General features: G+C 47.1%; 3 protein-coding genes across 46 annotated transcripts in view; 2 read left to right on the forward strand and 1 right to left on the reverse strand.

The window, feature by feature from the left end:
* LOC148662626 (uncharacterized) overlaps positions 1-27,658 on the forward strand; it is a 783,119-nt gene that overhangs the window by 117,566 nt on the left and 637,895 nt on the right. For 8 of the 11 annotated variants that reach the window (XR_015936828.1, XR_015936829.1, XR_015936827.1 and 5 more), the window contains exons 21-22: positions 8,403-8,597; positions 24,013-24,228. Coding sequence is in view for 5 of the 11 variants with exons in the window: in XM_088632182.1 (XP_088488308.1) it covers positions 8,403-8,597; positions 24,013-24,228 (411 nt within the window). In the remaining 6 variants the exon portion in view is untranslated. Of the gene's footprint in view, positions 1-8,402; positions 8,598-24,012; positions 24,229-24,688; positions 27,523-27,658 lie in introns of those variants that run through there. The other 3 variants (XR_015936830.1, XR_015936831.1, XM_088632187.1) reach the window with 3 other exon arrangements.
* Positions 1-27,658, reverse strand: part of LOC148662628 (uncharacterized) — a 224,638-nt gene that overhangs the window by 80,960 nt on the left and 116,020 nt on the right. The window lies entirely within an intron of this gene.
* On the forward strand, positions 14,243-18,406 carry LOC148662631 (atlastin-1-like). 10 transcript variants are annotated; one of them, XM_088632327.1, is made up of 6 exons: positions 14,243-15,133; positions 15,958-16,004; positions 16,883-16,949; positions 17,079-17,223; positions 17,564-17,758; positions 17,851-18,406. In XM_088632327.1, exons 3-6 carry the CDS (start codon positions 16,912-16,914, stop codon positions 18,079-18,081), a joined length of 609 nt encoding a protein of 202 aa, XP_088488453.1. In that variant the 5' UTR covers positions 14,243-15,133; positions 15,958-16,004; positions 16,883-16,911; the 3' UTR covers positions 18,082-18,406. The 10 variants fall into 10 exon arrangements, with proteins under 10 accessions (XP_088488453.1, XP_088488454.1, XP_088488455.1 ...); XM_088632328.1 differs by having other exon boundaries at positions 14,252-15,133; positions 17,079-17,195; positions 17,575-17,758; positions 17,845-18,400; XM_088632329.1 differs by having other exon boundaries at positions 14,252-15,133; positions 17,079-17,184; positions 17,845-18,400.

Raw genomic sequence — 27,658 nt, forward strand, 5'->3', positions numbered from 1 at the left:
CTCTGTCGTTCTCAGTACAAGTCAGGGCTATATATATATATAAGATCCACAGTACGTCTCCTACCTGGATGATTCTCTCCAGGTGTTGGGATCCTTCAGACTGTCCACATTCTTGAGTTTGTGTCCAGTCCCGCACCAGGAAATATAACCCCTTTATTAGAGATTGAGAAAGATCTCATATCAGCTCACCTTACAAAGTCATGAAATCTTATCTAGCTCTATAGAAGAGCCCCTCTCACCGTCCTATGGCGCAGCTCAAGTAATAACACGTGCTTGAAAATGATTGAAATCCTTCTTCTCCCAAGAGATTGATTAGCTTTATCAGTACTCTGAGTGAATTCTGACTGCTGTTATGATGCCTGCAAGTCTGCTTTCTTCCAAGTGGACACTGCATGCCTTAGTAAACTGGTATTGCTCATGAAATCCACCAGCTGCCTATGAGTCTGCCTACGAGTCGGCTACATACCCTCCATTTCTTGTGTTTTATTTCAATCCTGTCTCTCCTCTCCCTGCCCTGTTGTCCTCAACACAATAACCTCTTCAAACCCTTATAAGACAATCAGACAGCACAGATAACAATCTGTTTATGGCTTCATACTCTGTTTCTCATCCTATCCTTATACTTCTAGAGTTCAGTGCTGCTTTCGTCACTGTTAACCATGATATCTTACTCTCTCGTGTTGAGCCTGTGTTTGCAGTTTCTGCTCCCAAATGGTTCAGGTCTTATCTGATGCCGGGGTCTCTACTACTCAGCACTGACCTCTATCTACGTGATCAATGATTAAGATCACATGGTCTGATCTATTATTTCTACGCTGATGATGCTTAAAGCTATATCTGTACTAAGCCTGACACTAAAGTGGCTGTCTCTGCACTGACTGCATCTCTAATATAAAAGCCTGGGTGACTCCAAATTTCCTTAGCTTAAACTACAACAAGACTGAAATCATGCTGCTCAGCACCTGTGTACTACTATGGTAAAGCCAATGTAGTAGCCCTATCTGTGGACAGCACTGTGCTGGAATTTCAATCAAAATTGAGGAATTTAGGAGTGACCCTAGCTTTACTTCCTGATCAGATGCAAAAGTGATCACATTACTCCTATCCTGGAGTCCCTGCACTGGCTTCCTGTCAGGTTTCATATCAACTTCAAAATCCTCCTGCTCACCTATAAGGATCTGCATGTCTTGGCACCTCAGTACCTGTCTGAGCTATCATCGCCCTACTCCCCACCTCACAACCTTCACTCTTCTAACTCTGGTCTAACTGTCTCCCAAGCATGTCTACACTCTATGGGTGACAAGGCCTCTCCTGCTCTGCCTCAGAGCTCTGGAAATGTATCCCCAAGTACATCAGAGAATCACACTCCCTGAGCTCTTCTTCCAATCTAGAATCAAAACCTTTCTGTTCTGAAAGGCTTTTATTGAACCAATTACTGACTTTTACTTAATTAGTGACTACTGCTGCACCTCGAACCACCTGTCTTACTTATTTGTTATTTTATATACTTTGGCATTTGCTTATAATGGTTTTCTAAAGTTAAGAACTTTGAGATGATACTTTTAAATCATGCTACATAAAATAAAGTAGTTCAGGTGGGGGAGCTGCGTCAGCATGTGTAGGCTGCAAAGGAACAAGTAACAGGTTTATTCCCTGCTGAAAAGAGAAGAGAGAAAACAGAAACGTTTCTTCTCTTTTCAGCCTGGAATTAACCTATTATTTGTTCCTTTACATAAAATAAAGTTTATTATAACATGTTTTTTTTACATGTCCAGGTAAGAGAGACATCACCTGGTTTGCAGGTGATAAAACAGATCTGATCTTTTTTCTGTTCACTGAAGAGTCAAGTTCGTACCTGAAAATACTGCTTGTCAAAGGCGCCTCCCCCCTTTTCTACCACAAGATGCAGCAGCTGCAAACAGAGTAAACACAGGCCATCCGTTATTCAGAGACAGAGAGAGACAGCCATCGGTTCTCTCTCTTAAAACTGTCTGTAATTGCAGAGTTAATCATCTCTGTTTTGGCAACTGTGTAATTTACCACTCATGCCAATACTCCTGAGACAGAATTTGAACCTGTCAGTCAGACAGTCTGATAGAGACACAGGCACTCATAAAAACAAACATGGATGCACATATAAAACAAATCTACAAATACAATCACATACTGTACACAGGCAGACCCCGAATTGGGCGGAGTGGTGGCTCTGTGGCTAAGGAATCCAGCCGACAGAGGAATCCAACTCCGTTGGGCCCCTGAGCAAGGCCCTTAACCCCAGCTGTTACAGGGGCGCTGCACAATGGCTGACCCTGTACTCTGACCCCCAGCTTCTCTCCCTGTCTGTGTCTCATGGAGAGCAAGCTGGGGTCTGCGAAAAGAGGAATTCTGAATGCAAGAAATTGTATAGGGGCTAATAAAGTAACATTATCATTATTGGGAAAGATGGGACTGGCCTACTCATATAGCTGTGTGAGGGAAACCAGGCAGCACAGAGCATCACACACAACAGCACCTCGAGTCATGCAGTGCTTCGCTCATGCCACATGTCACCAGCAGGGGGCGAACTCACACCCCGGTCCACAGTCCCAGCTGAAGGACCTGTGATACCGAGAGGCTCCTGGCTTCAGCCCCCAGCTGCACCTCAGGACGAGTGCTGCGCGGCACATTGGGGGGATAAGACCGCGGCCGAGCGCTGTACCTCCAGGTAGTCCAGGTCTGTTGTCTTCACATCAGCGTGGACGTTGAAGATCTGGGAGAGAGGACGGGGGGGGGGACACGTTAGCTCTCTGGGACGCAGCAAGGGGCTCACAGTCACCCCAGAAGGTGGGACAAGGCCCCACAATTCTCACCACGTGCGAGCTGAGAAAGACGCTCAGGGCACACAGCTTCACGCTCAGCTCCACCTCCCGCGACAGATCCACGGAGCCCTCAGTGTCCACCAGGAAGACAGCCAACTGGAGAGAGGGGACAGAGACAGAGTGTTCAGAGCAGAGCTGCAGTGGTCATCTGTCTTCCCCCTCCCCTTCAGTACCAAGACACAGCTGGAAGAGCTTTACACAAAGGGTGGAGGGAGTGTGGAACAAGCTGCCCAGCCAATGGCTCAATGAGCTACAGTACTAACTACCTAAACCACTCCTGAGCAGAGAACGGTTTCCGGTTTGTCACACAGATACCCCGAGTGTGGACAAGGGGGTCCCAGGGGCTGGTGAGGGGCAGAAGAGCTCTTGTTCCTTCCTGTTCAGGATGCCTGCAGGGTCTGTGAAAGACTGAGTTGGACCAGCACCTGTCTGAGCCATAGAGTCGTACCCCCTACAACAGACAAATTCCCAGCTCGGACGGTGCTTGCCTTGCCCTCCTGCGTCTCCAGGAACAGAGGCTGGCTCCAGATGAACACACCCTTCGTCATGGTCTCAGTTCCAGACCCCCACTCGAACCCTCGCAGAGGCTCACAGTCACTCATCCTGTCCCACTCGTTCTGAGTTCACAAGAAAGGGAGCTTTCACAACCAAGGCCATAAGACCCTGCTTTACACAGAGAGAGGTGGGGGTGGGATGTCAGGGCCATAAGACCCTGCTTTACACAGAGAGTGGAGGGGGTGGGGTGCTCTCACCATGTTAGACAGCTTGCGCAGGAGGTAGTTGAGGAGGAAGGACTTGCCCTTCCTCCTCTCCCCGACAATAGAAACCACGCAGACCGGAGTCTCCCTCACATCTGAGCACAGGAAGCACTGCCGAAGCACGTCCTCTTGGAACAGGAGGTCGCCATCAGAGCTGACCTTGACCAGTTGAATGGGCCTGCCAGGGCCCTGGAGGTGGAACACATTTAAAACTGAGACCAGGAGGCATTTAACTTTACACAGAGGGTAGTGGGAGTGTGGAGCAGAGTGCTGATGCTCACTGGAATATCTCTCAGATATCACCTTGGTTAGCGTGCTTGCCACTGCACGAGGATCACAGGTCAGTTAATGTCCACCCATCCCACGGTGTACACTGTGCACCTGGAACACCAGGATTCCCCAGCAGGGCGGCGCAAGAGCATCTGGGTTTCAAAATGCCCCCTGTAGCCTGGTTGGCAGGCTGGTGGCGTCATCAAGAAGAGACCCAGCTTTCCATAAGCCAGCCTCTGTGTCACCCAACAGAAAACAAAACCACAACTCACCTCCTCTCTCGTGAACTCGTGGTCACACTGGATAATTTCAGGCATGGAGGAACTGCCCAAGGAGCTGGAGCACTGAGGCTCTGACAGCATGGGGCTCTCTACCTCCTCCTGCTCAGGCTCACGAATCAGGGGGTCTAAAGACATGCTGGAGCAGAGGAGAGAGAGACCGAGACGCGATCAGAGCCCCTCCAGAGCCAAAGACAGCACAGGACTTGAATGGCCGGACCAGCTGTCTTGGACCTGAGATGCATTTGAGTTTAAATCGTAATAGTACCTTCTCTCCGACAGGTTATGAGAATCAGAATTGCCCATGACTGCTACTGTCCCAAGTCACAATAATCCTGTTTAGACAAAGAAAAAACAGGAACAAGGACCAATTCAAGCATGACTGCATAAATAAATACACACACTGACAGATCAGAGCAGTGTAACACACAGTACTGATCACACACTGACAGATCAGAGCAGCGTAACACACAGTACTGATCACACACTGACAGATCAGAGCAGTGTAACACACAGTAGCAATCACACGCTGACAGATCAGTGTAGGGTAACACACAGTACTCATCACACACTGACAGATCAGAGCAAGGTAACACACAGTAGCAATCACACGCTGACAGATCAGAGTAGGGTAACACACAGTACTCATCACACACTGACAGATCAGAGCAGGGTAACACACAGTACTCATCACACACTGACAGCTCAGAGCAGGATAACACACAGTAGCAATCACACACTGACAGATCAGAGCAGGGTAACACACAGTAGCAATCACACACTGACAGATCAGAGCAGGGTAACACACAGTATCAGTCACACACTGACAGATCAGAGCAGTGTAACACACAGTATCAATCACACACTGACAGATCAGAGCAGGGTAACGCAGAGTATCAATCACACACTGACAGATCACAGCAGGGTAACACACAGTACTGATCACACACTGACAGATCAGAGCAGGGTAACACACAGTATCAATCACACACTGACAGCTCAGAGCAGGGTAACACACAGTATCAATCACACACTGACAGATCAGAGCAGTGTAACACACAGTATCAATCACACACTGACAGCTCAGAGCAGCGTAACACACAGTATCAATCACACACTGACAGATCAGAGCAGGGTAACACAGTATCAGTCAGTGATCCTGTATCTTATATTACCTGTTTCTGTCCTGCTTCTGTCCTGGTTATTGTTGTAAAAGGTGGCTCTACAAAATGTTAAAATGTGGGGATTGAATATTTATACAAACAGCAGATTTCAGTTTGTTTTTTCTTAAGAATATTTCCTAACATAAAAAAGTGTCAAATTAAAATAATTAATGTTGCATTTCAGTTCTTAGAAATATAAATATCACAGAGAACTCAATTTCAATGTAGGATTTGTAATTCAGTCAAATGAGAGAATTAGTCAAGGGTCTGAATGCTTTTGAAAGGTCTTGTATATGTAGAAACAAAATTCAAACTTGTACATTCTTCATTCCTAGGCAGTATTTCCAATAACCCCTTGTAATATCAAGGCCTCATCCTTTTTTTTTGTCATCCTTTTTAACTTTTTTTTTCACACCTTTTTTTCTACCTTCACTGTTACATCACTAAATTTTAGCCTGAAGTTGTTTTGGTCATTACTCACGGCAACACTGCATTAGAAAAAAAAAAAACATTTCATTTCTACTTACATCTGCGACAAATCAGTCCAGGTTGTAGTCATGTGTGTAAGCATTATGAAAAAGGTTTTGTTTTTGTTTTTTTTTCATGTTTTTCAAGCATTCAGTTCAAAATATGTTTTTGTCAGATTACTTTATGTACTCTATTACGACTGTATAACTCAATTAAAACACCTGAAGAAGGCTTCACAGCCGAAACGTTGTGCGTTTTCTTTCTTCTCTTTTCAGCAGAGAATAAACCTATTACTTCTTCCAAAGCACTTCATTGCTGACAACACTACTGTATGCCGCACTGTTCGTGCATTGATCAATAAATAAACCCTGATTGATTGATTGATTTCAATTAGAACACGTCAATAAATATCGCAGTGGATGAATACAACCTTACCAGCTGCTCCTACACTCCTGGTGATTCCTGAAGACTCACAATACCTCACAAATGCGTAATGTCTGGTGTCAGGTTATCGACTCAGCCACCACCTCCCTCAGTTCGTTAATTCGGACTCGTTAATCCACCCGAATCTCACGGGTTGGTTTCTGATTGGATCAACCACACGTTTCCTTTTATCCGAAATGACCGTAAAATCTCTGGGAGAACCAACTCCAACACGGGTGGGTACAGCAGGAGAAGAGACTTTTTTTTTTTACTCTGTTTTCTGTTGATAACCCACCATTTAATTCTTCTTGATGCTGGCGGTGAAGACGCAGCTGCCGTTCAACAGCTTGCAAGCTCCTGAACTGACCGCACAGCACAAGCAGGAAGGTGCAGCAGGAAGCACAGAGCGAAAACAAAAAAAAACAAGACGTCAAAGCGAAAGGTCGAAGTCTTGTTTTTTTTTTTTTAAATGAGATGGGAAAGTTTCAGATCTGGTTGAAAACTTGGTCTGCGTTAGCCGTTCAACCCCTGAAATGTTTCAATTGTACCAGCGTGAGGGATGCCAGGCCCACCGATCAACGCTGTGTACAGATACGGATTAGCAGGGCAAAAAATAAAGTAATTTTCCGTTTTCAGGCAACATTTCCTGTGTTTGTTGTGGATGGGCAAATACTGTGAGCTATGAAGGACCATGTGCACACTGCCCTTATTAATTGAACTCAATTTATTTTTATATAATATAATCACAACAAGGTTGCCCCAAGGCGCTTAACGATACAATTGACGATACATTTTGTCAATACTGTCCGATCAGACAGTGTCAATTCTCCGACAGGAATGGGATGGTCGTTTTCAACAGGTGCGTACATCGCCCAGCGTCACGGGCTAACCAAATACATCCAGAAAGTGTCTTAATATCCAAAATCTGAAGTTAAAAAAAAATCGCTCCGTTTTAGGGGTCTTGCGAGATGGTGTGTGGCATTTCAACACAAATCGTCAACCTTAAAATTCAATGAGTCAAGCTGTCGCATAAATCGGTCTACAGTTGGTGATCATCTAGAAAATTTAAAACGACACAAGCTTCCCCTTCAAGAGTGCGGCTTCATCCCTCTGCTCTCCTCCCCACTGAGAGCTGGTGTGTGGGGAGCGTTCTGGCGCACTATGGCTGCTGTCGCATCATCCAGGTGGGGCTGCACATTGGTGGCGGTAGTGGGATTCCCCATGACCTGTAAAGAGCTTTGAGTGGAGTGTCCAGAAAAGCGCTATATAAGTGTAAGCAATTATTATTATAATTGTAAGCTGTAGAACTGGGTCGAGTCACACACAGTCTTCCATCTAGATTAAATGTTGTACTGCACTTGATCTGCTGGTGTCCACTGTTCCGTTTTTGTTTTGTTGCTATACAATAAGAGATTGTACTGAACGCATTATGCATTTCTGTACTAAAATCCAAACATTTATTCCATCTATCGACCTACACTGTGACAAAGACCTACAAGAAACACTCTTGCTGGCACAGCGTCTTAACAAAACTTGATAAATGTGAAGATTCCTCAGGACAGGAACCAGGGGATCTGTGTGGAGCTGGACTAGGCTGAGGCCTGGGGGGGGTGGGGACAGGATAGAGGTTGCTGGAGTGTCACAGTACAGGTGTATTCTGGGAAAGCTCAGCGGTCAGGCCCAGTGGAGAAGTGTTCTCTGAGCCACAGGCCAGACAAGAGCCACCAGTGTCTGGAGGAGTGGGGGTATCACCAGACGAGATGGCAGCTACAGAGGATCTTATGAAGAGTGAACACACTGATGATTCTGAGAAATGACAGCACTTCTGAGAGATAACAGGGTGAGAGGTGTGGAGACGTGCAGGAACACAGGCCTGGGGGCCTCAGTACAGAAGAAGAAACCCACGGAAACCACAGAAACGGGGAGGGTGTGAGAGTGTGAGAGAGTGCTTGTCAGTAACTGTGTGTGTAATCTACTGGGCTCCACTGGGGTGTCTTCTGCTGGTTTCTGGGGTATCTTGAGGTGGGCTCCTGCTGGTTTCTGGGGTATCTTGAGGTGGGCTCCTGCTGGTGTCTGGGGTATCTTGAGGTGGGCTCCTGCTTGTTTCTGGGGAGCCCTGAGAAGTTTGGGGGACGTAGTGTGATGCCCTCTGCTCTAAAGTGACCCTGTGCTCTGTTTCCTCAGAGATCGATCATACACAACAGCACACTGGGGATAAAGGGGAATGTGGAGCAGAAGGAGAAAGAGCTGCTGACCCGTGTGCAGGGTGAAGTCAGTCCACAGGATTTCCAGGAGTTCTCACAGTTCTTGAGCTCTGAGAGACAGAAGTTCATCATCGAGAGGGCAAAGAAGGAATTCACCGACTTTCTGAATGAGCAGGTGAGTGTGTGTGTGTTTGTGTGAGAAATGGGAAGGGTGTGAGAGAGTGTGGGAGAGAAACTTGGAAGCTGTGAGAGAGTGTGTGTGATCGTTTGTGTGTATAAGAGAGAAAGTGTGTGTGTGTGAGACACGGGGAGGGTGTGAGAATGTGAGAGAGTGCTTGTCAGTGTCGTGTGTGTGTGTAATCTACTGGGCTCCACTGGGGTGTCTTCTGCTTGTGTCTGGGGTCTCTTGAGGTGGGCTCCTGCTGGTTTCTGGGGTCTCTTGAGGTGGGCTCCTGCTTGTGTCTGGGGTACCTGGAGGTGGGCTCCTGCTTGTGTCTGGGGTACCTGGAGGTGGGCTCCTGCTTGTGTCTGGGGTATCTTGAGGTGAGCTCTGAGCAGTTCAGAAGACGTAGTGTGCTGCCCTCTGCTGTAAAACAACCTTGCACCCCGTTTCCTTAGAGAGAGATCAAGCAGAGAAATACCTTCTTGTTTTTGGGGTGTCCTGGGCAGCGAGCTTCTGCTTGTTTTTGGGGTGTCGTTGGGCAGCCACTTGCTTATTTCTGAGGTGTCCGGGGGAAGGTCAGAGGACGTAGGGACGACCGTTTGCACTGAAGTGACCTTGCTCCCCCTTTTCCATAGGGAAAGGTACTGCTGACACGTCCAGACACGATGAAGGAGACAGTGGAGAGAAAGGAGAAGGAGCTGCTGGACTGCGTGCCGGACCAAATTGAATCGTATTTCAAGGAGTATAAAGAGTTTATGGCTGCTGAGCGTAAGAAGTTCCTGCAGAAACACGACATCATGTTTGGCGTGAAGGTGGGCTGTATAGTGCCCGGGTCTGTTCTGACCGCGACTGCGGGCGCGGCTGGAGGCCTGGTTGTCGGAGGCGTTATGGCAGTAAACACTGGGGTTGGGGTGGCAACTAGTGCGGGGGTGGGGGCATTGTCAGCCTTCGCCATGTTCTTCAAGACAAAGACAAAGACAAAGACGAAGTCACAGTGACACCCATCCTCTCGAACCCCGAGCCAGACCCACAGAGAGACTATCGAATCCATTCTTTATCCTCAGGTGTCTTTTCTTCACTAGAGACCACAGGTACAGGGTGCAGACATGGGAACCACTGTGCGCCGTGCAGAGGGGTGAACAGTAGGGGGCGCTACAGCCCCAGGTGGAGTTTTCAGTAATGAGGAAATTCCTGGACATGCACTAGAGGCCATTGGTGCTGAGGACTCCCTCTCTGTGTCCACAGTGCCCAACATTCTCCTACAGACCTTGATATGAACCCTGTCCAGCAGCCCTCCTGCTGTGGTGGGAACAGAAATCATCTGGATTTCTCTCCTTCCCCTGTTACAGAGACTCAAACCAGCACAAGCCCTTAAACACTTTGCTCAGTCAGGTGGGTTTGAGTCTTTTATATGACTCTACAGAGAGTCACAGCACCTATAACAAAGAAATACACAAACACAAGCTTGTTAATTGAGACCTAATTAGCTAGTCCAGGTTCATTCTCTCCTCAGGCCTTCATTAATTGAGACTTCACTGGTGCAGGGTAACTTCATCTCAGGTCTACAGTTGTGCATTGAGAATTCACCAGTGCAGGGTAACTTCTCCCCAGATCTACAGTTGTGAATTGAGACTTCACTGGTGCAGGGTAACTTCTCCCCAGATCTACAGTTGTGAATTAAGACTTCACTGGTGCAGGGTAACTTCTCCCCAGATCTACAGTTGTGAATTGAGACTTCACTGGTGCAGGGTAACTTCTCCCCAGATCTACAGTTGTGAATTGAGACTTCACTGGTGCAGGGTAACCTCTCCCCAGGTCTACAGTTGTGAATTGAGACTTCACTGGTGCAGGGTAACTTCTAGCCAGGTGTACAGTTGTGAATTGAGACTTCACTGGTGCAGGGTAACTTCTCCCCAGATCTACAGTTGTGAATTAAGACTTCACCAGTGCAGGGTAACTTCTCCCCAGATCTACAGTTGTGAATTGAGACTTCACTGGTGCAGGGTAACTTCTCCCCAGATCTACAGTTGTGAATTGAGACTTCACTGGTGCAGGGTAACGTCTCCCCAGGTGTACAGTTATGAATTGAGACTTCACTGGTACAGGGTAACTTCTCCCCAGGTCTACAGCTGTGAACTGAGACTTTACTGGTGCAGGGTAACTTCTCCCCAGATCTACAGTTGTGAACTGAGACTTCACTGGTGCAGGGTAACGTCTCGCCAGATCTACAGTTGTTATGAATCCTCAATAGTGGAGAGTAACGTCTCCTCAGGTCTACAGCTAGCAGGACCTATAAGCCTGCCTGACAGGTTTTTGAACTCGAGTTCAGACAAGACTCTTTGTTTACTTCATGTTTCAGGATGATTGTGCCTTTCAGAGATTAAAATGAATAAAAACTACATATCTCAGGTGTCTTTGGGTTTTCAGTCTGACTCCAGCAATTTCCACTCACCTATCTTTGAAATAAACTACAACTCCATTCTACCCACAATCCTCCCAGAAGCAGCCCACATGACCACATGAGAACATGCAAACTCCACCCAGATAACACCCCAGGACCAGAACTGAAACCAAGGCACCAGAGCCATGAGACAGCAATACTAACAACGGCTTGGTTTAAGATCTGATGTTTTCACACTGCTGCCTTCAAGCTGTTGTGCAGCAAAGCCCTCTCTGCCAGAATTGTATTTCAAGTCTAAGTTCTGAAACAAATTGTCTCTTCTAGAAAATCAAACTGCAATTAAAATGCTGCCGAGCTTGTTGAGTCAATTTAGTCAAACAGAAAACATACAGCTGATGCATATATATATATAAACATCTGCATTCATAATATTGGGAACTATGATAAAAAGAAAGGAGACAGTAATCTATTGGTTTAAGTTGAAAGACCAGTGTCCCAGTATTCCCAGAGCAATCCCAGACAGCCTGAGTGAGGAGACCCTGCAGTCAGACTGGAGCACTGTGTCCTCTGCAGTCACACTGACCTGCGGACACAACACAATAGAACACAGCTTGGCAACATCACCAGTAAAATAAAGTGAAAGATTCTACACACATCATACTGAGAGAACAGGACTCTACATACACCTTGTACTGAGAGAACAGGACTCTACACACACCTTGTACTGAGAGAACAGGACTCTTCACACACCTTGTACTGAGAGATCTGGACTCTACACACACCTTGTACTGAGAGAACAGGACTCTTCACACACCTTGTACTGAGAGATCTGGACTCTACACACACCTTGTACTCATCCATCCACGGTGAGGAGATGTCCAAAGTAGCTGACTTCAGTGGCGCAGATCGTGCTTTTCTCTGGGTTGAGTCGGACTCCTCGCTCTCGGGACCGTTGTAGCATAGTGCGAAGGTCCCTGTCGTGTTCCTCCTTGGTTCTCCCATAGACCAAGAAGTCATCAACAATCGTTGTCACACCTTCGAGGCCTTCACATGTCTCATGGATCTTCCGCTGAAACTCGTCTTGAGCTGGGCAGGCGTAGGAATCTGTTGAACGTGTTGAACGTGGTTAGTTTTGATGACTCTTCTGTGAGCTTGACAGCCCAATAACCTGACCTAGCATCCAGGACACTGAAATAGCGCGCTCCAGCCAACTTTGGTGTAATGTCCTCAAACGTCGGCAAGGGGTAGTGTGGACGTTTGAAAGCCTTGTTCAGATCCCTTGGATCAAGGCATACTCGGAGTTTACCCGTGCGAGGTTTCTCCACCACCACAAGTGCATTAACCCATTCCATTGGCTCTGTGACTCTGGCAATGATGCCGGACTTCTCCATGTTGTGCGACTCCTCCTTAAGACGGCTCCGCAGTGCATGAGGTATGCGTCTCGGTGGGTATACTACAGGAACTGCATTTGGTTTGAGGTGGATAGTGCATTCACCTGCAAAAAGCCCAATTCCTGTAAAGACATCTGCAAAATCTTGTAAGATTGGCTTTGTCTCAGTGGGAGGGGTGGTCACAGATAAGACTAGTTTAATACACGGTGCAGTGTGACTGCAGAGGAGACAGTGCTCCAGTCTGACTGCAGGGTCTCCTCACTCAGGCTGTCTGGGACTGCTCTGGGTTAACTGGGACATTGGTCTTTCAACTAACACTAAGAGAACGCTTATATTTGGTGATAGTTTGATATTTTCTTAGCATGTTTACTATTGTGAGATGTCTTATTTATAACATTTATAAATACTCCTTCATTTGTTCCTGTAACGTCCATCAGCCATAGTCACTTTATTCACCCACTTTTAATTTATCAAGCCGACTGAACTTATTTAGTCACATTTTACTTCTGCAGTGTAATGTTTGTATGAATAATGCATGCAGTTATAATGAAGTAAAATAAAATGTATTTCTATTTTAACACATAAGATTATAGCACAAAAGGCACCAGTCTTTTGTTGCAATATAAAGTGTATTGAGTGATCAAATAAGAGAAATAATTGTGCAATAAAGGGTTAAATGCAAACAGATTTAGATTAAATCAAAAACCAGAGATCACCTGGAAGGTTACATTTAAAACTAGACAAGTGCGGGGCTTTCAATAAGATTGTAAACTACGAAAGGCTGAATGCGAGACAGCAAGCTTATAACTGTCACACACCTCTCCTGTTTCACTTTCATTCTCAGAAGAAAGGAAGCTCAGCGTGCAGCACATCCTTCTGTGGTTTCCATGGGTTACTGTACTGAGGCCCCCAGGCCTGTGTTCCTGCACGTCTCCACACCTCTCACCCTGTTATCTCTCAGAAGTGCTGTCATTTCTCAGAATCATCAGTGTGTTCACTCTTCATAAGATCCTCTGTAGCTGCCATCTCGTCTGGTGATACCCCCACTCCTCCAGACACTGGTGGCTCTTGCCTGGCCTGTGGTTCGGAGAACACTTCTCCACTGGGCTTGACCGATGAGCTTTCCCAGAATACACCTGTACTTTGACACTCCAGCAACCTCTGTCCTGTCCCCCCCCCACCCAGGCCTCAGCCTAGTCCAGCTCCACACAGATCCCCTAGTTCCTGTCCTGAGGAATCTTCACATTTTTCAAGTTTTGTTAAGACGCTGTGCCAGCAAGAGCTCTAAGGAGTGTTTCTTGTAGGTCTTTGTCACAGTGTAGGGCGATAGATGGATAGGATTTAGTACAGAAATGCATAATGCGTTCAGTACAATCTCTTATTGTATAGCAACAAAACAAAAATGGAACAGTGGACACCAGCAGATCATGTGCAGTACAACATTTAATCTAGATGGAAGACTGTGTGTGACTCGACCCAGTTCTACAGCTTACAATTATAATAATAATTGCTTACACTTATATAGCGCTTTTCTGGACACTCCACTCAAAGCGCTTTACAGGTCATGGGGAATCCCACTACCATCACCAGTGTGCAGCCCCACCTGGATGATGTGACGGCAACCATAGTGCGCCAGAACGCTCCCCACACACCAGCTCTCAGTGGGGAGGAGAGCAGAGCGATGAAGCCGCACTCTTGAAGGGGAAGCTTGTGTCGTTTTAAATGTTCCAGATGATCACCACCTGTAGACCGATTTATGCGACAACTTTACTCATTGAATGTTAAGGTTGACGATTTGTGTTGAAATGCCACACACCATCTCGCAAGACCCCTAAAACGGAGCGATTTTTTTTTAACTTCAGATTTTGGATATTAAGACACTTTCTGGATGTATTTGGTTAGCCCGTGACGCTGGGCGATGTACGCACCTGTTGAAAACGACCATCCCATTCCTGTCGGAGAATTGACGCTGTCTGATCGGACAGTATTGACAAAATGTATCGTCAATTGTATCGTTAAGCGCCTTGGGGCAACCTTGTTGTGATTATATTATATAAAAATAAATTGAATTGAATTAATAAGGGCAGTGTGCACATGGTCCTTCATAGCTCACAGTATTTGCCCATCCACAACAAACACAGGAAATATTGCCTGAAAACAGAAAATTACTTTAGTTTTAGCCCTGCTGATCCGTATCTGTACACCGCGTTGTTCTGTGGGCCTGGCATCCCTCACGCTGCTGCAATTGAAACATTTCAGGGGTTGAACGGCTTACGCAGACCAAGTTTTCAACCAGATCTGAAACTTTCCCATCTCATTTAAAACAAAACAACTTCCACCTTTCGATTTGACGTCTTTGTTTTTTTGTTGTTGCTCTGTGCTTCCTGCTGCACCTTCCTGCTTGTGCTGTGCGGTCAGTTCAGGAGCTTGCAAGCTGTTGAACAGCAGCTGCGTCTTCACCGCCAGCATCAAGAAGAATTAAATGGTGGGTTATCAACAGAAAACAGAGTAAAAAAAAAGTCTCTTCTCCTGCTGTACCCACCCGTGTTGGAGTTGGTTCTCCCAGAGATTTTACGGTCATTTCGGATAAAAGGAAACGTGTGGTTGATCCAATCAGAAACCGACCCGTGAGAATCGGGTGAATTAATTAACAAACTGAGGGAGGAGGTGGCTGAGTCGATGACCTGAGGCCAGACGTTACGGATTTGTGAGGTATTGTGAGTCTTCAGGAATCACCAGGAGTGTTGGAACAGCTGGTAAGGTTGTATTCATCCACTGCGATATTTATTGACGTGTTCTAATTGAAATCAATCAATCAATCAGGGTTTATTTATTGATCAATGCACGAACAGTGTGGCATACAGCGGTGTTGTCGGCAATGAAGTGCTTTGGAAGAAGTAATAGGTTTATTCTCTGCTGAAAACAGAAGAAAGAAAACACACAACATTTCGGCTGTGAAGCTTTCTACAGGTGTTTTAATTGTGTTATACAGTCGTTATAAAGTACATAAAGTAATCTGACAAAAACATATTTTGAAGTGAATGCTTGAAAAACATGAAAAAAAACAAAACCTTTTTCATAATAGTTACACACATGACTACAACCTGGACTGATTTGTCACAGATGTAAGTACTGTAGAAATTAAATGTTTTTTTTCTAATGCAGTGTTGCCGTGAGTAATGACCAAAACAACTTCAGGCTAAAATTCACTGATGTAATTGTGAAGGTAGAAAAAAAGGTGTGAAAAAAAAGTTAAAAAGGATGACAGGCCTTGATATTACAAGGGGTTATTGGAAATTCTGCCTAGGAATGAAGAATGTACAAGTATGAATTATTTCTACATATACAGGACCTTTCAAAAGAATTCAGACCCTTGACCAATTCTGGCATTTTACTGAATTACAAAACCTACATTGAAATTGAGTTCTCTGTGATATTTATATTTCTAAGAACTGAAATGCATCATTAATTATTTTAATGTGACACTGTTTTATATTAGGAAATATTCTTAAGAAAAATAAAAAAACTGAAATCTGCTGTTTGTATAAATATTCAATCCCCACATTTTAACATTTTATAGAGCCACCTTTTACAACAATAACCAGGACAGAAGCAGGACAGAAACAGGTAATATAAGATACAAGATCACTGACTGATACTGTGTTACCCTGCTCTGATCTGTCAGTGTGTGATTGCTACTATGTGTTACCCTGCTCTGATATGTCAGTGTGTGACTGATACTGTGTGTTACACTACTCTGATCTGTCAGTGTGTGATGAGTACTGGTTGTTATGCTGCTCTGATCTGTCAGTGTGTGATGAGTACTGTGTGTTACCCTGCTCTGATCTGTCAGAGTGTGATTGATACTGTGTGTTACCCTGCTCTGATCTGTCAGTGTGTGATTGACACTCTGCTACACTGCTTTGATCTGTCAGTGTGTGATGAGTACTGTGTGTTACCCTGCTCTGATCTGTCAGTGTGTGATTGCTACTGTGTGTTACACTGCTCTGATCTGTCAGTGTGTGATGAGTACTGTGTTATGCTGCTCTGATCTGTCAGTGTGTGATTGCTACTGTGTGTTACACTGCTCTGATCTGTCAATATGTGATCAGTACTATGCGTTACACTGCTCTGATCTGTCAATATGTGATCAGTACTATGCGTTACACTGCTCTGATCTGTCAATATGTGATCAGTACTATGTCTTACCCTGCTCTGATCTGTCAATATGTGATCAGTACTATGCGTTACACTGCTCTGATCTGTCAATATGTGATCAGAACTATGCGTTACACTGCTCTGATCTGTCAATATGTGATCAGAACTATGCGTTACACTGCTCTGATCTGTCAATATGTGATCAGTACTATGTGTTACCCTGCTCTGATCTGTCAGTGTGTGATTGATACTGTGTGTTACTTTGCTCTCATCTGTCAGTGTGTGTATTTATTTATGCAATCATGCTTGAATTGGACCTTGTTCCTGTTTTTTCTTTGTCTAAACAGGATTATTGTGACTTGGGACAGTAGCAGTCATGGGCAATTCTGATTCTCATAACCTGTCGGAGAGAAGGTACTATTACGATTTAAACTCAAATGCATCTCAGGTCTAGGACAGCTGGTCCGGCCATTCAAGTCCTGTGCTGTCTTTGGCTCTGGAGTGGCTCTGATCACGTCTCAGTCTCTCTCTCCTCTGCTCCAGCATGTCTTTAGACCCCCTGATTCCTGAGCCTGAGCAGGAGGAGGTAGAGAGCCCCCTGCTGTCAGAGCCTCAGTGCTCCAGCTCCTTGGGCAGTTCCTCCAGGCCTGAAATTATCCAGTGTGACCACGAGTTCACGAGAGAGGAGGTGAGATGTGGTTTTGTTTTCTGCTGGGTGACACAGAGGCTGGTTTATGGAACGCTGGGTCTCTTCTTCATGACGCCACCAGCCTGCCAACCAGGCTACAGGGGGCATTTTGAAACCCAGATGCACTTGCGCCGCCCTGCTGGGGAATCCTGGTGCTGCAGGTGCAAAGTGTACACCGTGGGATGGGTGGACATTAACTGACCTGTGATCCTCGTGCAGTGGCAAGCACTCTATCGGAGAGAGGCGCCATTCCAGTGAGCATCAGCACTCTGCTCCACACTCCCACTACCCTCTGTGTAAAGACCTCCTGGTCTCAGTTTTAAATGTGTTCCACCTCCAGGGCCCTGGCAGGCCCATTCAGCTGGTCCAGGCCAGGCCTGATGGCTCCCTCCTGTTCCAAGAGGACGTGCTTCGGCAGTGCTTCCTCTGCTCAGATGTGAGGGAGACTCCGGTCTGCGTGGTGTCTATTGTCGGGGAGAGGAGGAAGGGCAAGTCCTTCCTCCTCAACTACCTCCTTCGCAAGCTGTCTAACATGGTGAGAGCACCCCACCCCCTCCACTCTCTGTGTAAAGCAGCGTTTTATGGCCCTGGTTGTGAAAGCTCCCTTTCTTGTGGACTCAGGACGAGTGGGACAGGATGAGTGACAGTGAGCCTCTGCGAGGGTTCGAGTGGCGGCCTGGAACTGAGACCATGACGAAGGGTGTGTTCATCTGGAGCCAGCCTCTGTTCCTGGAGACGCAGAAGGGCAAGGCAAGCACCGTCCGAGCTGGGAATTTGTCTGTTGTAGGGGGTACGACTCGATGGCTCAGACAGGTGCTGGTCCAACTCAGTCATTCACAGACCCTGCAGGCATCTTGAACAGGCAGGAACAAGAGCTCTTCTGCCCCTCACCAGCCCCTGGGACCCCCTTGTCCACACTCGGGGCATCTGTGTGACAAACCGGAAACCGTTCTCTGCTCAGGAGTGGGAAGATTCAGGTCATTGAGCCATTGGCTGGGCAGCTTGCTCCACACTCCCCCCACCCTTTGTGTAAAGCTCTTCCAGCTGTGTCTTGGTACTGGAGGGGAGGGGGGGGGGACAGATGACCACTGCAGCTCTGCTCTGAACACTCTGTCTCTGTCCCCTCTGTCCAGTTGGCCGTCTTCCTGGTGGACACTGAGGGCTCCGTGGATCTGTCGCGGGAGATGGAGCTGAGCGTGAAGCTGTGTGCCCTGAGCGTCTTTCTCAGCTCGCACGTGGTGAGAATTGTGGGGCCTTGTCCCACCTTCCGGGGTGACTGTGAGCCCCTTGCTGCCTCCCAGAGAGCTCACCTGTCCCCCCCTGTCCTCTCTCCCAGATCTTCAACGTCCACACTGATGTGAAGACAACAGACCTGGACTACCTGGAGGTACAGAGCTCGGCCGCGGTCTTATCCCCCGATGTGCTGGGCAGCGCCTGAGCAAGGGAGCTGTGGTGCAGCTGGGGGCTGAAACCAGGAGCCTCTCGGTATCACAGGTCCTTCAGCTGGGACTGTGGACCGGGGTGTGAGTTCGCCCCCTGCTGGTGACATGTGGCATGAGTGCAGCACTGCATGACTCGAGGTGCTGTTGTGTGTGATGCTCTGTGCTGCCTGGTTTCCCTCACACAGCTATATGAGTAGGCAAGTCCCATCTTTCCCAATGTGTGTCTGCCTGTGTATGTGATTGGATTTGTATATTTGTTTTATATGTGCATCCATGTTTGTTTTTATGAGTACCAGCATCCATATCACTCCGAAACTCACAACTGGCAGCCCCCCCCACTGAAGCTCAGCAGGTGTGAGCCTGGTCAGTACCTGGAGGGGAGACTCCTGGGAAAAACTAAGGTTGCTGCTGGAAGAGGTGTTAGTGGGGCCAGCAGGGGGCGCTCTCACCCTGCGGTCTGTGTGGGTCCTAATGCCCCAGTATAGTGAGGGGGACACTAGACTGTAAACAGATACCGTCCTTCAGATGAGACGTAAAACCGAGGTCCTGACTCTCTGTGGTCATTAAAAATCCCAGGGCGTTTCTCGAGAAGAGTAGGGGTGTAACCCCGGTGTCCTGGCCAAATTTCCCATTGGCCCTTACCCATCATGACCTCCTAATAACCCCCCCTCTCTGAACTGGCTTCATCACTCTGCTCCGCACTGAGAGCTTGTGGGTGGGGAGCGTTCTGGCGCACTATGGCTGCCGTCGCATCATCCAGGTGGGGCTGCACACTGGTGGTGGTAGTGGGATTCCCCATTACCTGTAAAGCACTTTGAGTGGAGTGTCCAGAAAAGCGCTATAAATGTAAGCAATTATTATTATTACCTCTGTCTCTATCAGACTGTCTGACAGATTCAAATTCTGTCTCAGGATTATTGCCATGAGTGGTAAATTACACTGTTGCCAAAACAGAGATAATTAACTCTGCAATTACAGACAGTTTTAATAAAGAGAACCGATGGCTGTCTCTCTCTGTCTCTGCCTGCCTCTGACACACGGATGGCCTGTGTTTACTCTGTTTGCAGCTGCTGCATCTTGTGGTACAAAAGGGGGGAGCCGCCTTTGACCTGCAGCATTTTCAGGTACGAACTTTACTCTTCAGTGAACAGAAAAAAGTTCAGATCTGTTTTATCACCTGCAAACCAGGTGATGTCTTTTTTACCTGGACATGTAAAAATAACATGTTATAATAAACTTTATTTTATGTAAAGGAACAAATATGTTAATTCCAGGCTGAAAAGAGAAGAAACGTTTCTGTTTTCTCTCTTCTCTTTTCAGCAGGGAATAAACCTGTTACTTGTTCCTTTGCAGCCTGCACATGCTGACGCAGCTCCCTCACTTGAACTACTTTGTTTTATGTAGCATGTTTTAAAAGTATCATCTCAAAGTTCTTAACTTTAGAAAACCATTATAAGCAAATGCCAAAGTATATAAAATAACAAATAAGTAAGACAGGTGGTTCGAGGTGCAGCAGTAGTCACTAATTAAGTAATAGTAAGTAATTGGTTCAATAAAAGCCTTTCAGAACAGAAAGGTTTTGATTCTAGATTGGAAAGAGCTCAGGGAGTGTGATTCTCTGATGTACTTGGGGATACATTTCCAGAGCTCTGGGGCAGAGCAGGAGAAGACCCTGTCACCCATGGAGTGTAGACATGCTTGGGAGACAATTAGGAGACCAGAGTTAGAAGAGCGAAGGTTGTGAGGTGGGGAGTAGGGTGATAAAAGTTCAGACAGGTACTGAGGTGCCAAGCCATGTAGAGCCTTATAGGTGAGCAGGAGGATTTTGAAGTTGACATGAAACCTGACAGGACGTCACTGCAGGGATTCCAGGATAGGAGTAATGTGATCACTTGCACCTGAGCAGGAAGTCAAGCTAGGGTCACTCCTAAATTCTTCAATTTTGATTAAAATTCAAGCACAGCGCTGTCCACAGATAGGGCTACTACACTGGCTTTACCTTAGTGTAACACAGGTGCTGAGCAGCATGACTTCAGTCTTGTTGTAGTTTAAGATAAGGAGATTTGGAGTCACCCAGGCTTTTATATTAGAGATACAGTCAGTGCAGAGACAGCCACTTCAGTGTCAGGCTTAGTACAGATATAGCTTTAAGCATCATCAGCGTTGAAATGATAGATCAGACCATGTGATCTTAATAATTGACCACGTAGATACAAGTCAATGCTGAATAGTAGAGCCCCTGGCATCAGATAAGACCTGAACCATTTGGGAGCAGTGTCAGAAACTGCAAACACAGTCTCAACACAAGAGAGTAAGATCTCATGGTTAACAGTGACGAAAGCAGCACTGAAGTCTAAAAGGATAGGAAGAGAAACAGAGTCTGAAGCCATAAACAGATTGTTAGGGACTTTGACCAGGGCGGTTTCTGTGCTGTCTGATTGTCTTATAAGGGTTTGAAGAGGTTATTTTGTTGAGGACAACAGGGCAGGGAGAGGAGAGACAGGATTGAAATAAAACACAAGAAATGGAGGGTATGTAGCAGACTCGTAGGCAGACTCATAGGCAGCTGGTGGATTTAATGAGCAATACCAGTTTACTAAGGCATGCAGTGTCCACTTGGAAGAAAGCAGATTTGCAGGCATCATAACAGCAGTCAGAATTCACTCAGAGTATTGATTAAGCTAATCAATCTCTTGGGAGAAGAAGGATTTCAATCATTCTCAAGCACGTGTTATTACTTGAGCTGCGCCATAGGACGGTGACAGAGGCTCTTCTATAGAGCTAGATAAGATTTCATGACTTTGTAAGGTAAGCTGATATGAGATCTTTCTCAATCTCTAATAAAGGGGTTCTATTTCCTGGTGCGGGACTGGACACAAACTCAAGAATGTGGACAGACTGGAGGATCCCGACACCTGGAGAGAATCATCCAGGTAGGAGAAGTACTGTGGACCTTATATATATAGCCCTGACCTGTACTGAGAACGACAAAGAATTACTGATTCTCTAGACTGGTCAGGAGGTACAACAGTGCCACCAACAGACGAAGAGATTCGAAGAGATTCTGTTCCTCCAGCCTGTCAGTGTGGGACACTCCCTTCAGACTGGAGAGACTCAGTTCCTCCAGCCTGTCGGTGTGAGACACTCCACTCAAGCACAGAGGGCTGGCATCCTACCCCTTTCCTGAGTCGACATGTCTGTCTGTGCTTTCAGCGCCTGGAGAAGTCCGGGACAAACAAGCAGGCTCTGAGGATCATCAAGGAGAAGAAACCACGCTGTCACCTTATGCCCTTACCTGGGGACCAACTGCTTTGGAGCCAACAAGGAACCATGCAAGGTAAAAACCAGACAGCTTCACTCCCAGAGCAGTGTCACTGAGGAGCCACATGGAGGCGGTGTTGAGCTGTGAAAATTAGATCCCCTAGTAGTCCAGTCTAAGTTCAAGACTATAGAGCTTCAGGATCTTCAGTTGACTCATTTGTTTCCTTGTTGTGTGTTTCTAAGAAATGAATGAACAGTTTCAGCACTGCCTGAAAGAGTTCATCAACCACATTGGCCAGGTCCTGCAGACGACACGGTCAACCGTGACAGGAAAGACACTGGCAGGGAAATTCAAGGTAAGACATTATTCACTGAATCAGTCAACATCCATCACTACACCACTAGGGTACAACACCTCAAAGAGCAGCGTAGAAACCAGTACAGTGCAGTAAAGCCCAGTGAGATCATGGTAGAAACACAGTACAGTGCAGTAAACTACAAGTCATTCAGTGTGTACAGGGTGATGTCAGCCATCAGTTGTTCTAATGTGATTTCTTTCAGTTGTTGAGAATGAATGGTCTTAGAAAGAGTTAAGCCCAGTGAAGCCTCACTTACCTTATTATTTTCTCTGTAGGAGATGGCACATATGATTCTGAAAAGCAACTACAGAATTTCCTCTCCTGCAGAGGTGAGTCTCACTCTTTCCTGCTGACCCAGAAAATCTTTTAATCCTTTCTCTGTTGCTGTCTTCAGTCCATTCAGAATATTGAGACTCAGTTCCTCCAGCCTGTCAGCATAGAACACTCCCTTCAGACTAAAGAGACTCAGTTCCTCCAGCCTGTCATTGTGGGACACTCCCTTCAGACTAAAGAGCCTTAGTTCCTCCAGCCTGTCAGTGTGGGACACCCCCTTCAGACTAAAGAGACTCAGTTCCTTCAGTCTGTCAGTGTGGGACACTCCCTTCAGACTAAAGAGACTCAGTTCCTCCAGCTTGTCAGTGTGGGGCATTCCCTTCAGACTAAAGAGACTCCGTTCCTCCAGCTTGTCAGTGTGGGGCATTCCCTTCAGACTAAAGAGACTCAGTTCCTCCAGTCTGTCGGTGTGAGACACTCCCTTCAGACTAAAGAGTTCTTTCTGCCTGTCAGGGTAGATTATTCCTGGAAACATGTTTCTGAGCGTCTTTGATTCCAGAATACTTGTATGAATATCAGCTCTATCTGTAACCCCTTTGCTTCCTCCTCCAGCTCATCCATACCCTCAACCTGCTCACTATCCAGCAGCTGAAGCAGGAGTTCATCATCTTTCTGAGTGAGCAGGTAAGAGAGTGTGTGTGAGACAAAGGGTGTAAGTATTAGGGTGTGAGAGTGTGTGTACATATGTGTGTGTTTGAGCGCCCGACCCCACACTGGGGATGAGGAGGACTGTGGTACAGAAGGAGGAAGATCTGCTGGCCCGTGTGCAGGGTGAAGTCAGGAGCTCTCACATTTCCTGAGCTCTGAGCGAGTGAAGTTCCTGAAGGAATACACTCTCCTCATCATCGAGAGGGCGAAGGAGGACTTCACTAACCTGTGTGTGTATGAGCGAGAAACTGGGGTGGGGAGGCGTGGGAGAGTCTATGTCCTTGAGAATGTGTGTGTGTATGAGCGAGAGACAGTGTGTGAATGAGAGAGAGTATGTGATCGTTTGTGTGTATGAGATAGTGTGAGTGTGTGAGAAAGTGTGTGAGTGTGAGGGAAATGGGAAGGGTGTGAGAGTGTGTGTGAGAGAAACAGGGAGGGTGTGAATGTGTGTGAGAGAGAGTGTGTGATCGTTTCTGTGTAGATAGATAAGATGTTATTGAGGGAAATTGAGGAATGTATGAGAGAGTGTGTGTGTGTGAGAAACAGGGAGGGTGTGAGAATGTGAAAGAGTGTTTGTCAGTGAAATTGTGTGTGTGTAATCTACTGGGCTCCACTGGGGTGTCTTCTGCTTGTGTCTGGGGTATCTTGAGGTGGGCTCCTGCTTGTGTCTGGGGAGCCCTGAGCAGTTTGGGGGGTGTAGGGTGATGCCCTCTGCTCTAAGGTGATCTTGCGCTCTGTTTCCTCAGAGAAAGAACATGCACGACACCACAATGGGGATGAGGAAGACTGTGGAGCAGAAGGAGAAAGATCTGCTGGCCCGTGTGCTGTGTAAAGTCAGTCCACAGGATTTCCAGGAGCTCTGTCAGTTCTTGAGCTCTGAGCGAGAGAAGTTCCTGAAGGAATACACTCTCCTCATCATCGAGAGGGCGAAGGAGGAATTCACCAACTTTCTGAATGAGCAGGTGAGTGTGTGTGTGTGAGAGAAACTGGGAAGGTGAGAGTGTGTGTGTGTGTGAGAGAGAAACTGGGAGGGTGAGAGTGTGTGTGAGAGAGAAACTGGGAGGGTGAGAGACGGGCTCCTCTGGGGCGACTTCTGCTTGTGTCTGGGGTATCTTGAGGTGGGCTCCTGCTTGTGTCTGGGATATCTTGAGGTGGGCTCCTGCTTTTGTCTGGGGTATCTTGAGGTGGGCTCCTGCTTGTGTCTGGGGTATTTTGAGGTGAGCTCTGAGCAGTTCAGAAGACGTAGTGTGCTGCCCTCTGCTGTAAAACGACCTTGCACCCCGTTTCCTTAGAGGAAGATCAAGCAGAGAAAGACCTGCTTGTTTTGGGGTGTCCTGGGACACTTGAGGTGCCCGGGGGTAGGTCAGAGGATGTAGGGACGACCGTTTGTTCTGAAGTGACCTTGCTTCCCCTTTTCCATAGGGAAAGGTACGGCTGAAACTTCCAGACAAGATGAAGGAGACAGTGGAGGGAAAGGAGGAGGAGCTGCTGTGCTACATGCAGGACCAAATCGAATCCAAACAGGATTTCGAGGAGTATAAAAAGTATATGGACGCTGAGTGCGAGACGTTCCTGCAGAATTACAGCAAAGGGTTTCGTCTGAAGGTGGGCTATATAGTGGCCGGGTCTGTGCTGACCGTGACTGCGGGTGTGGCCGGAGGCCTGGTTGTCGGAGGCGTTATTGCTGCGGACGTTGGGGTTAAGCTAGTAACTGGCGTGGGGGCGTTGGTGTTCCCAGCCATCGAGTTCTTCACGAAGAAGCCGGAACAGTGACACCCACCCTCTCGAACCCCGAGCCAGACCCACAGAGAGACTATCGAATCCATTCTTTATCCTCAGGTGTCTTTTCTTCACTAGAGACCACAGGTACAGGGTGCAGACAAGGCAACCACTGTGCGCCGTGCAGAAGGGTGAACAGTAGGGGGCGCTACAGCCCCAGGTGGAGTTTTCAGTAATGAGGAAATTCCTGGAGATGCACTAGAGCCCATTGGTGCTGATGACTCCCCCTCTGTGTCCACAGTGCCCAACGTTCTCCTACAGACCTTGATATGAACCCTGTCCAGCAGCCCTCCTGCTGTGGTGGGAACAGAAATCATCTGGATTTCTCTCCTTCCCCTGTTACAGAGACTCAAACCAGCACAAGCCCTTAAACACTTTGCTCACTCAGGTGGGTTTGAGTCTTTTATATGACTCTACAGCACCTATAACAAAGAAATAATTAGCTAGTACAAGTTAATTTTTTCCTCAGGCCCTCATTAATTGAGCGTTCATTAGCACAGGGTAACTTCTCCCCAGGTGTACAGTTGTGAATTGAGACTTCACTAGTTCAGGGTAACCTCTCCCCAGGTGTACAGTTGTGAATTGAGACTTCACTAGTGCAGGGGAACTTCTCCTCAGGTCTACAGTTGTGAATTGAGACTTCACTGGTGCAGGGTGTAGTGGCAAGGCTTATTAAAAACACAGTAATTAAGTTTGCTGCTCCCTTGCCAGTCCCTCTCTCTTTCATCTCAGTGGTGCTTGATACAGAGAGGCCATTCCATTTGGTTAACATTTAAGTTGTTTTTCAAGCCGATAGTGTCCTGATAAGGAACAACTCCCAAAGTTGAGACACATCAGCCACCCTCATAAATGGTAATCTCTGGCGCCTTACTGTCTGGGAGATTCTGGGAGAGTCTCATCCCAAGTTGGTTTACAATCCTAAGGTCAGAGTGCATTGTTACTCATCCTCAGCCAATCAGGAACTGGTAGGGCAGGGTAACCCCACTTGGGTCTCTGATGCCCATGAGACTTTCAACCAATGAACGACCATAGTTCCTCCAGTTAAAACAGGCAGCACAGGGCTTCGCATTCTCCAGGCTCCTGCTGGACATTCTCCAACTCAGCTCGGACAATCACGCAACAGCCAGTGTGTCCGAGTCCCAGGACTTTCCTTTGTTCTAAGAGTCAAGAACAGAGGTTGCCCTCGTGTACCCAAAGGATCCACCCGAGGTTAACATCAGCAGCAAGCCTCGTGAACCCAACGCGGACGTTCACCTGATCAACAAGTGAACTACGGTCGGAACTGTGGACAGCTGCATCTCAGGATTCAGGACTAGCGTGAAATCGGGAACGAACCGGTCTTCTTCCCGTCTAAAGAGTGTGACTGGCTTGGACCCTCAGTCACTTTCCATGTGCACAACTCTGCTAGTTTCTCTGCCAACTCTGCCGGTCTTCAGAGAGCATCAGCAGCGCATCGCAGCAGGAATCTCTCCCTCCTTCTCCCACACAGCCATCCGCACCAGGCTTGCCTGGCACCGGGCCAGAGAACGTCGATTGGACACAGCAACAAGCCCGCCACTTGAACCCACAGAGATTGGATGAGTATTCAGCATTCTGCATTACAGCTCGAGAATTCAACTGTTACCTCAACGCCAGTTGATATCAATTTAATATCAACTGGAGCCAGCAGCCATATCACCCTGCAACTCACAACTGGCAGCCCCCCCCACTGACGCTCAGCAGGTGTGAGCCTGGTCAGCACCTGGAGGGGAGACCTCCTGGGAAAAACTAAGGTTGCTGCTGGGAGAGGTGTGAGTGGGGCCAGCAGGGGGCGCTCTCACCCTGCGGTCCATGTGGGTCCTAATGCCCCAGTATAGCGATGGGGACACTAGACTGTAAACAGGCGCCGTCCTTCGGATGAGACGTAAAACCGAGGTCCTGACTCTCCGTGGTCATTAAAAATCCCAGGGCGTTTCTCGAAAGGAGTAGGGGTGTAACCCCGTTGTCCGGGCCAAATTTCCCATTGGCCCTTACCCCTCATAGCCTCCTAATAACCCCCCTCTCTGAACTGGCTTCATCACTCTGCTCTCCTCCCCACTGAGAGCTGGTGTGTGGGGAGCGTTCTGGCGCACTATGGCTGCTGCCGCATCATCCAGGTGGGGCTGCACACTGGTGGCGGTAGTGGGATTCCCCATGACCTGTCAGGCGCTTTGAGTGGAGTGTCCAGAAAAGCGCTCTATAAGTGTAAGCTATTATTATTATTATTATTATTCCTATGAGTCATGTACTTGCTTTTGAGTATCTGGTGTAGAAGTTGTAAACCAAGTTCATTTACGAAACGGTCTAAATGAATGATATACTGAATGTACTGTATGTCCCTTTTGGTGATTGTAACTCTTCATGATTGAATATACCTTTTGTATTCTGCTAACCCTCTCGATAAGATCTGTTATGTTTATATGCACATTTTATGTATTAATAAATGTATTCTCATGTTACAGGATCCATGTGTGTGCGTTGTTTGAGTTATCCCACAAGGTTGGATTCTAATACCATCAAAAGAATCATTTTTGTGACTAATTGTCCCAGTAAATGCACAAACCCCTACAGTTATTGGTGCCTCGTGAGAGGTTG

The sequence above is a fragment of the Lepisosteus platostomus genome, chromosome 5 (genome assembly GCF_059453375.1).
Source record: "Lepisosteus platostomus isolate fLepPlt1 chromosome 5, fLepPlt1.hap1, whole genome shotgun sequence".
NCBI classification, from domain to species: domain Eukaryota; kingdom Metazoa; phylum Chordata; class Actinopteri; order Semionotiformes; family Lepisosteidae; genus Lepisosteus; species Lepisosteus platostomus.

Bases quoted from the DNA above. Each gene is read 5' to 3' on its own strand.
- LOC148662631 (XM_088632326.1), top strand. From the start codon at position 16,912: ATGGGCAATTCTGATTCTCATAACCTGTCGGAGAGAAG. The intron at 16,950-17,078 runs GTACTATTACGA...CCTCTGCTCCAG, and splicing joins CATAACCTGTCGGAGAGAAG to CATGTCTTTAGACCCCCTGA. The intron at 17,224-17,563 runs GTGAGATGTGGT...TTCCACCTCCAG, and splicing joins ACGAGTTCACGAGAGAGGAG to GGCCCTGGCAGGCCCATTCA.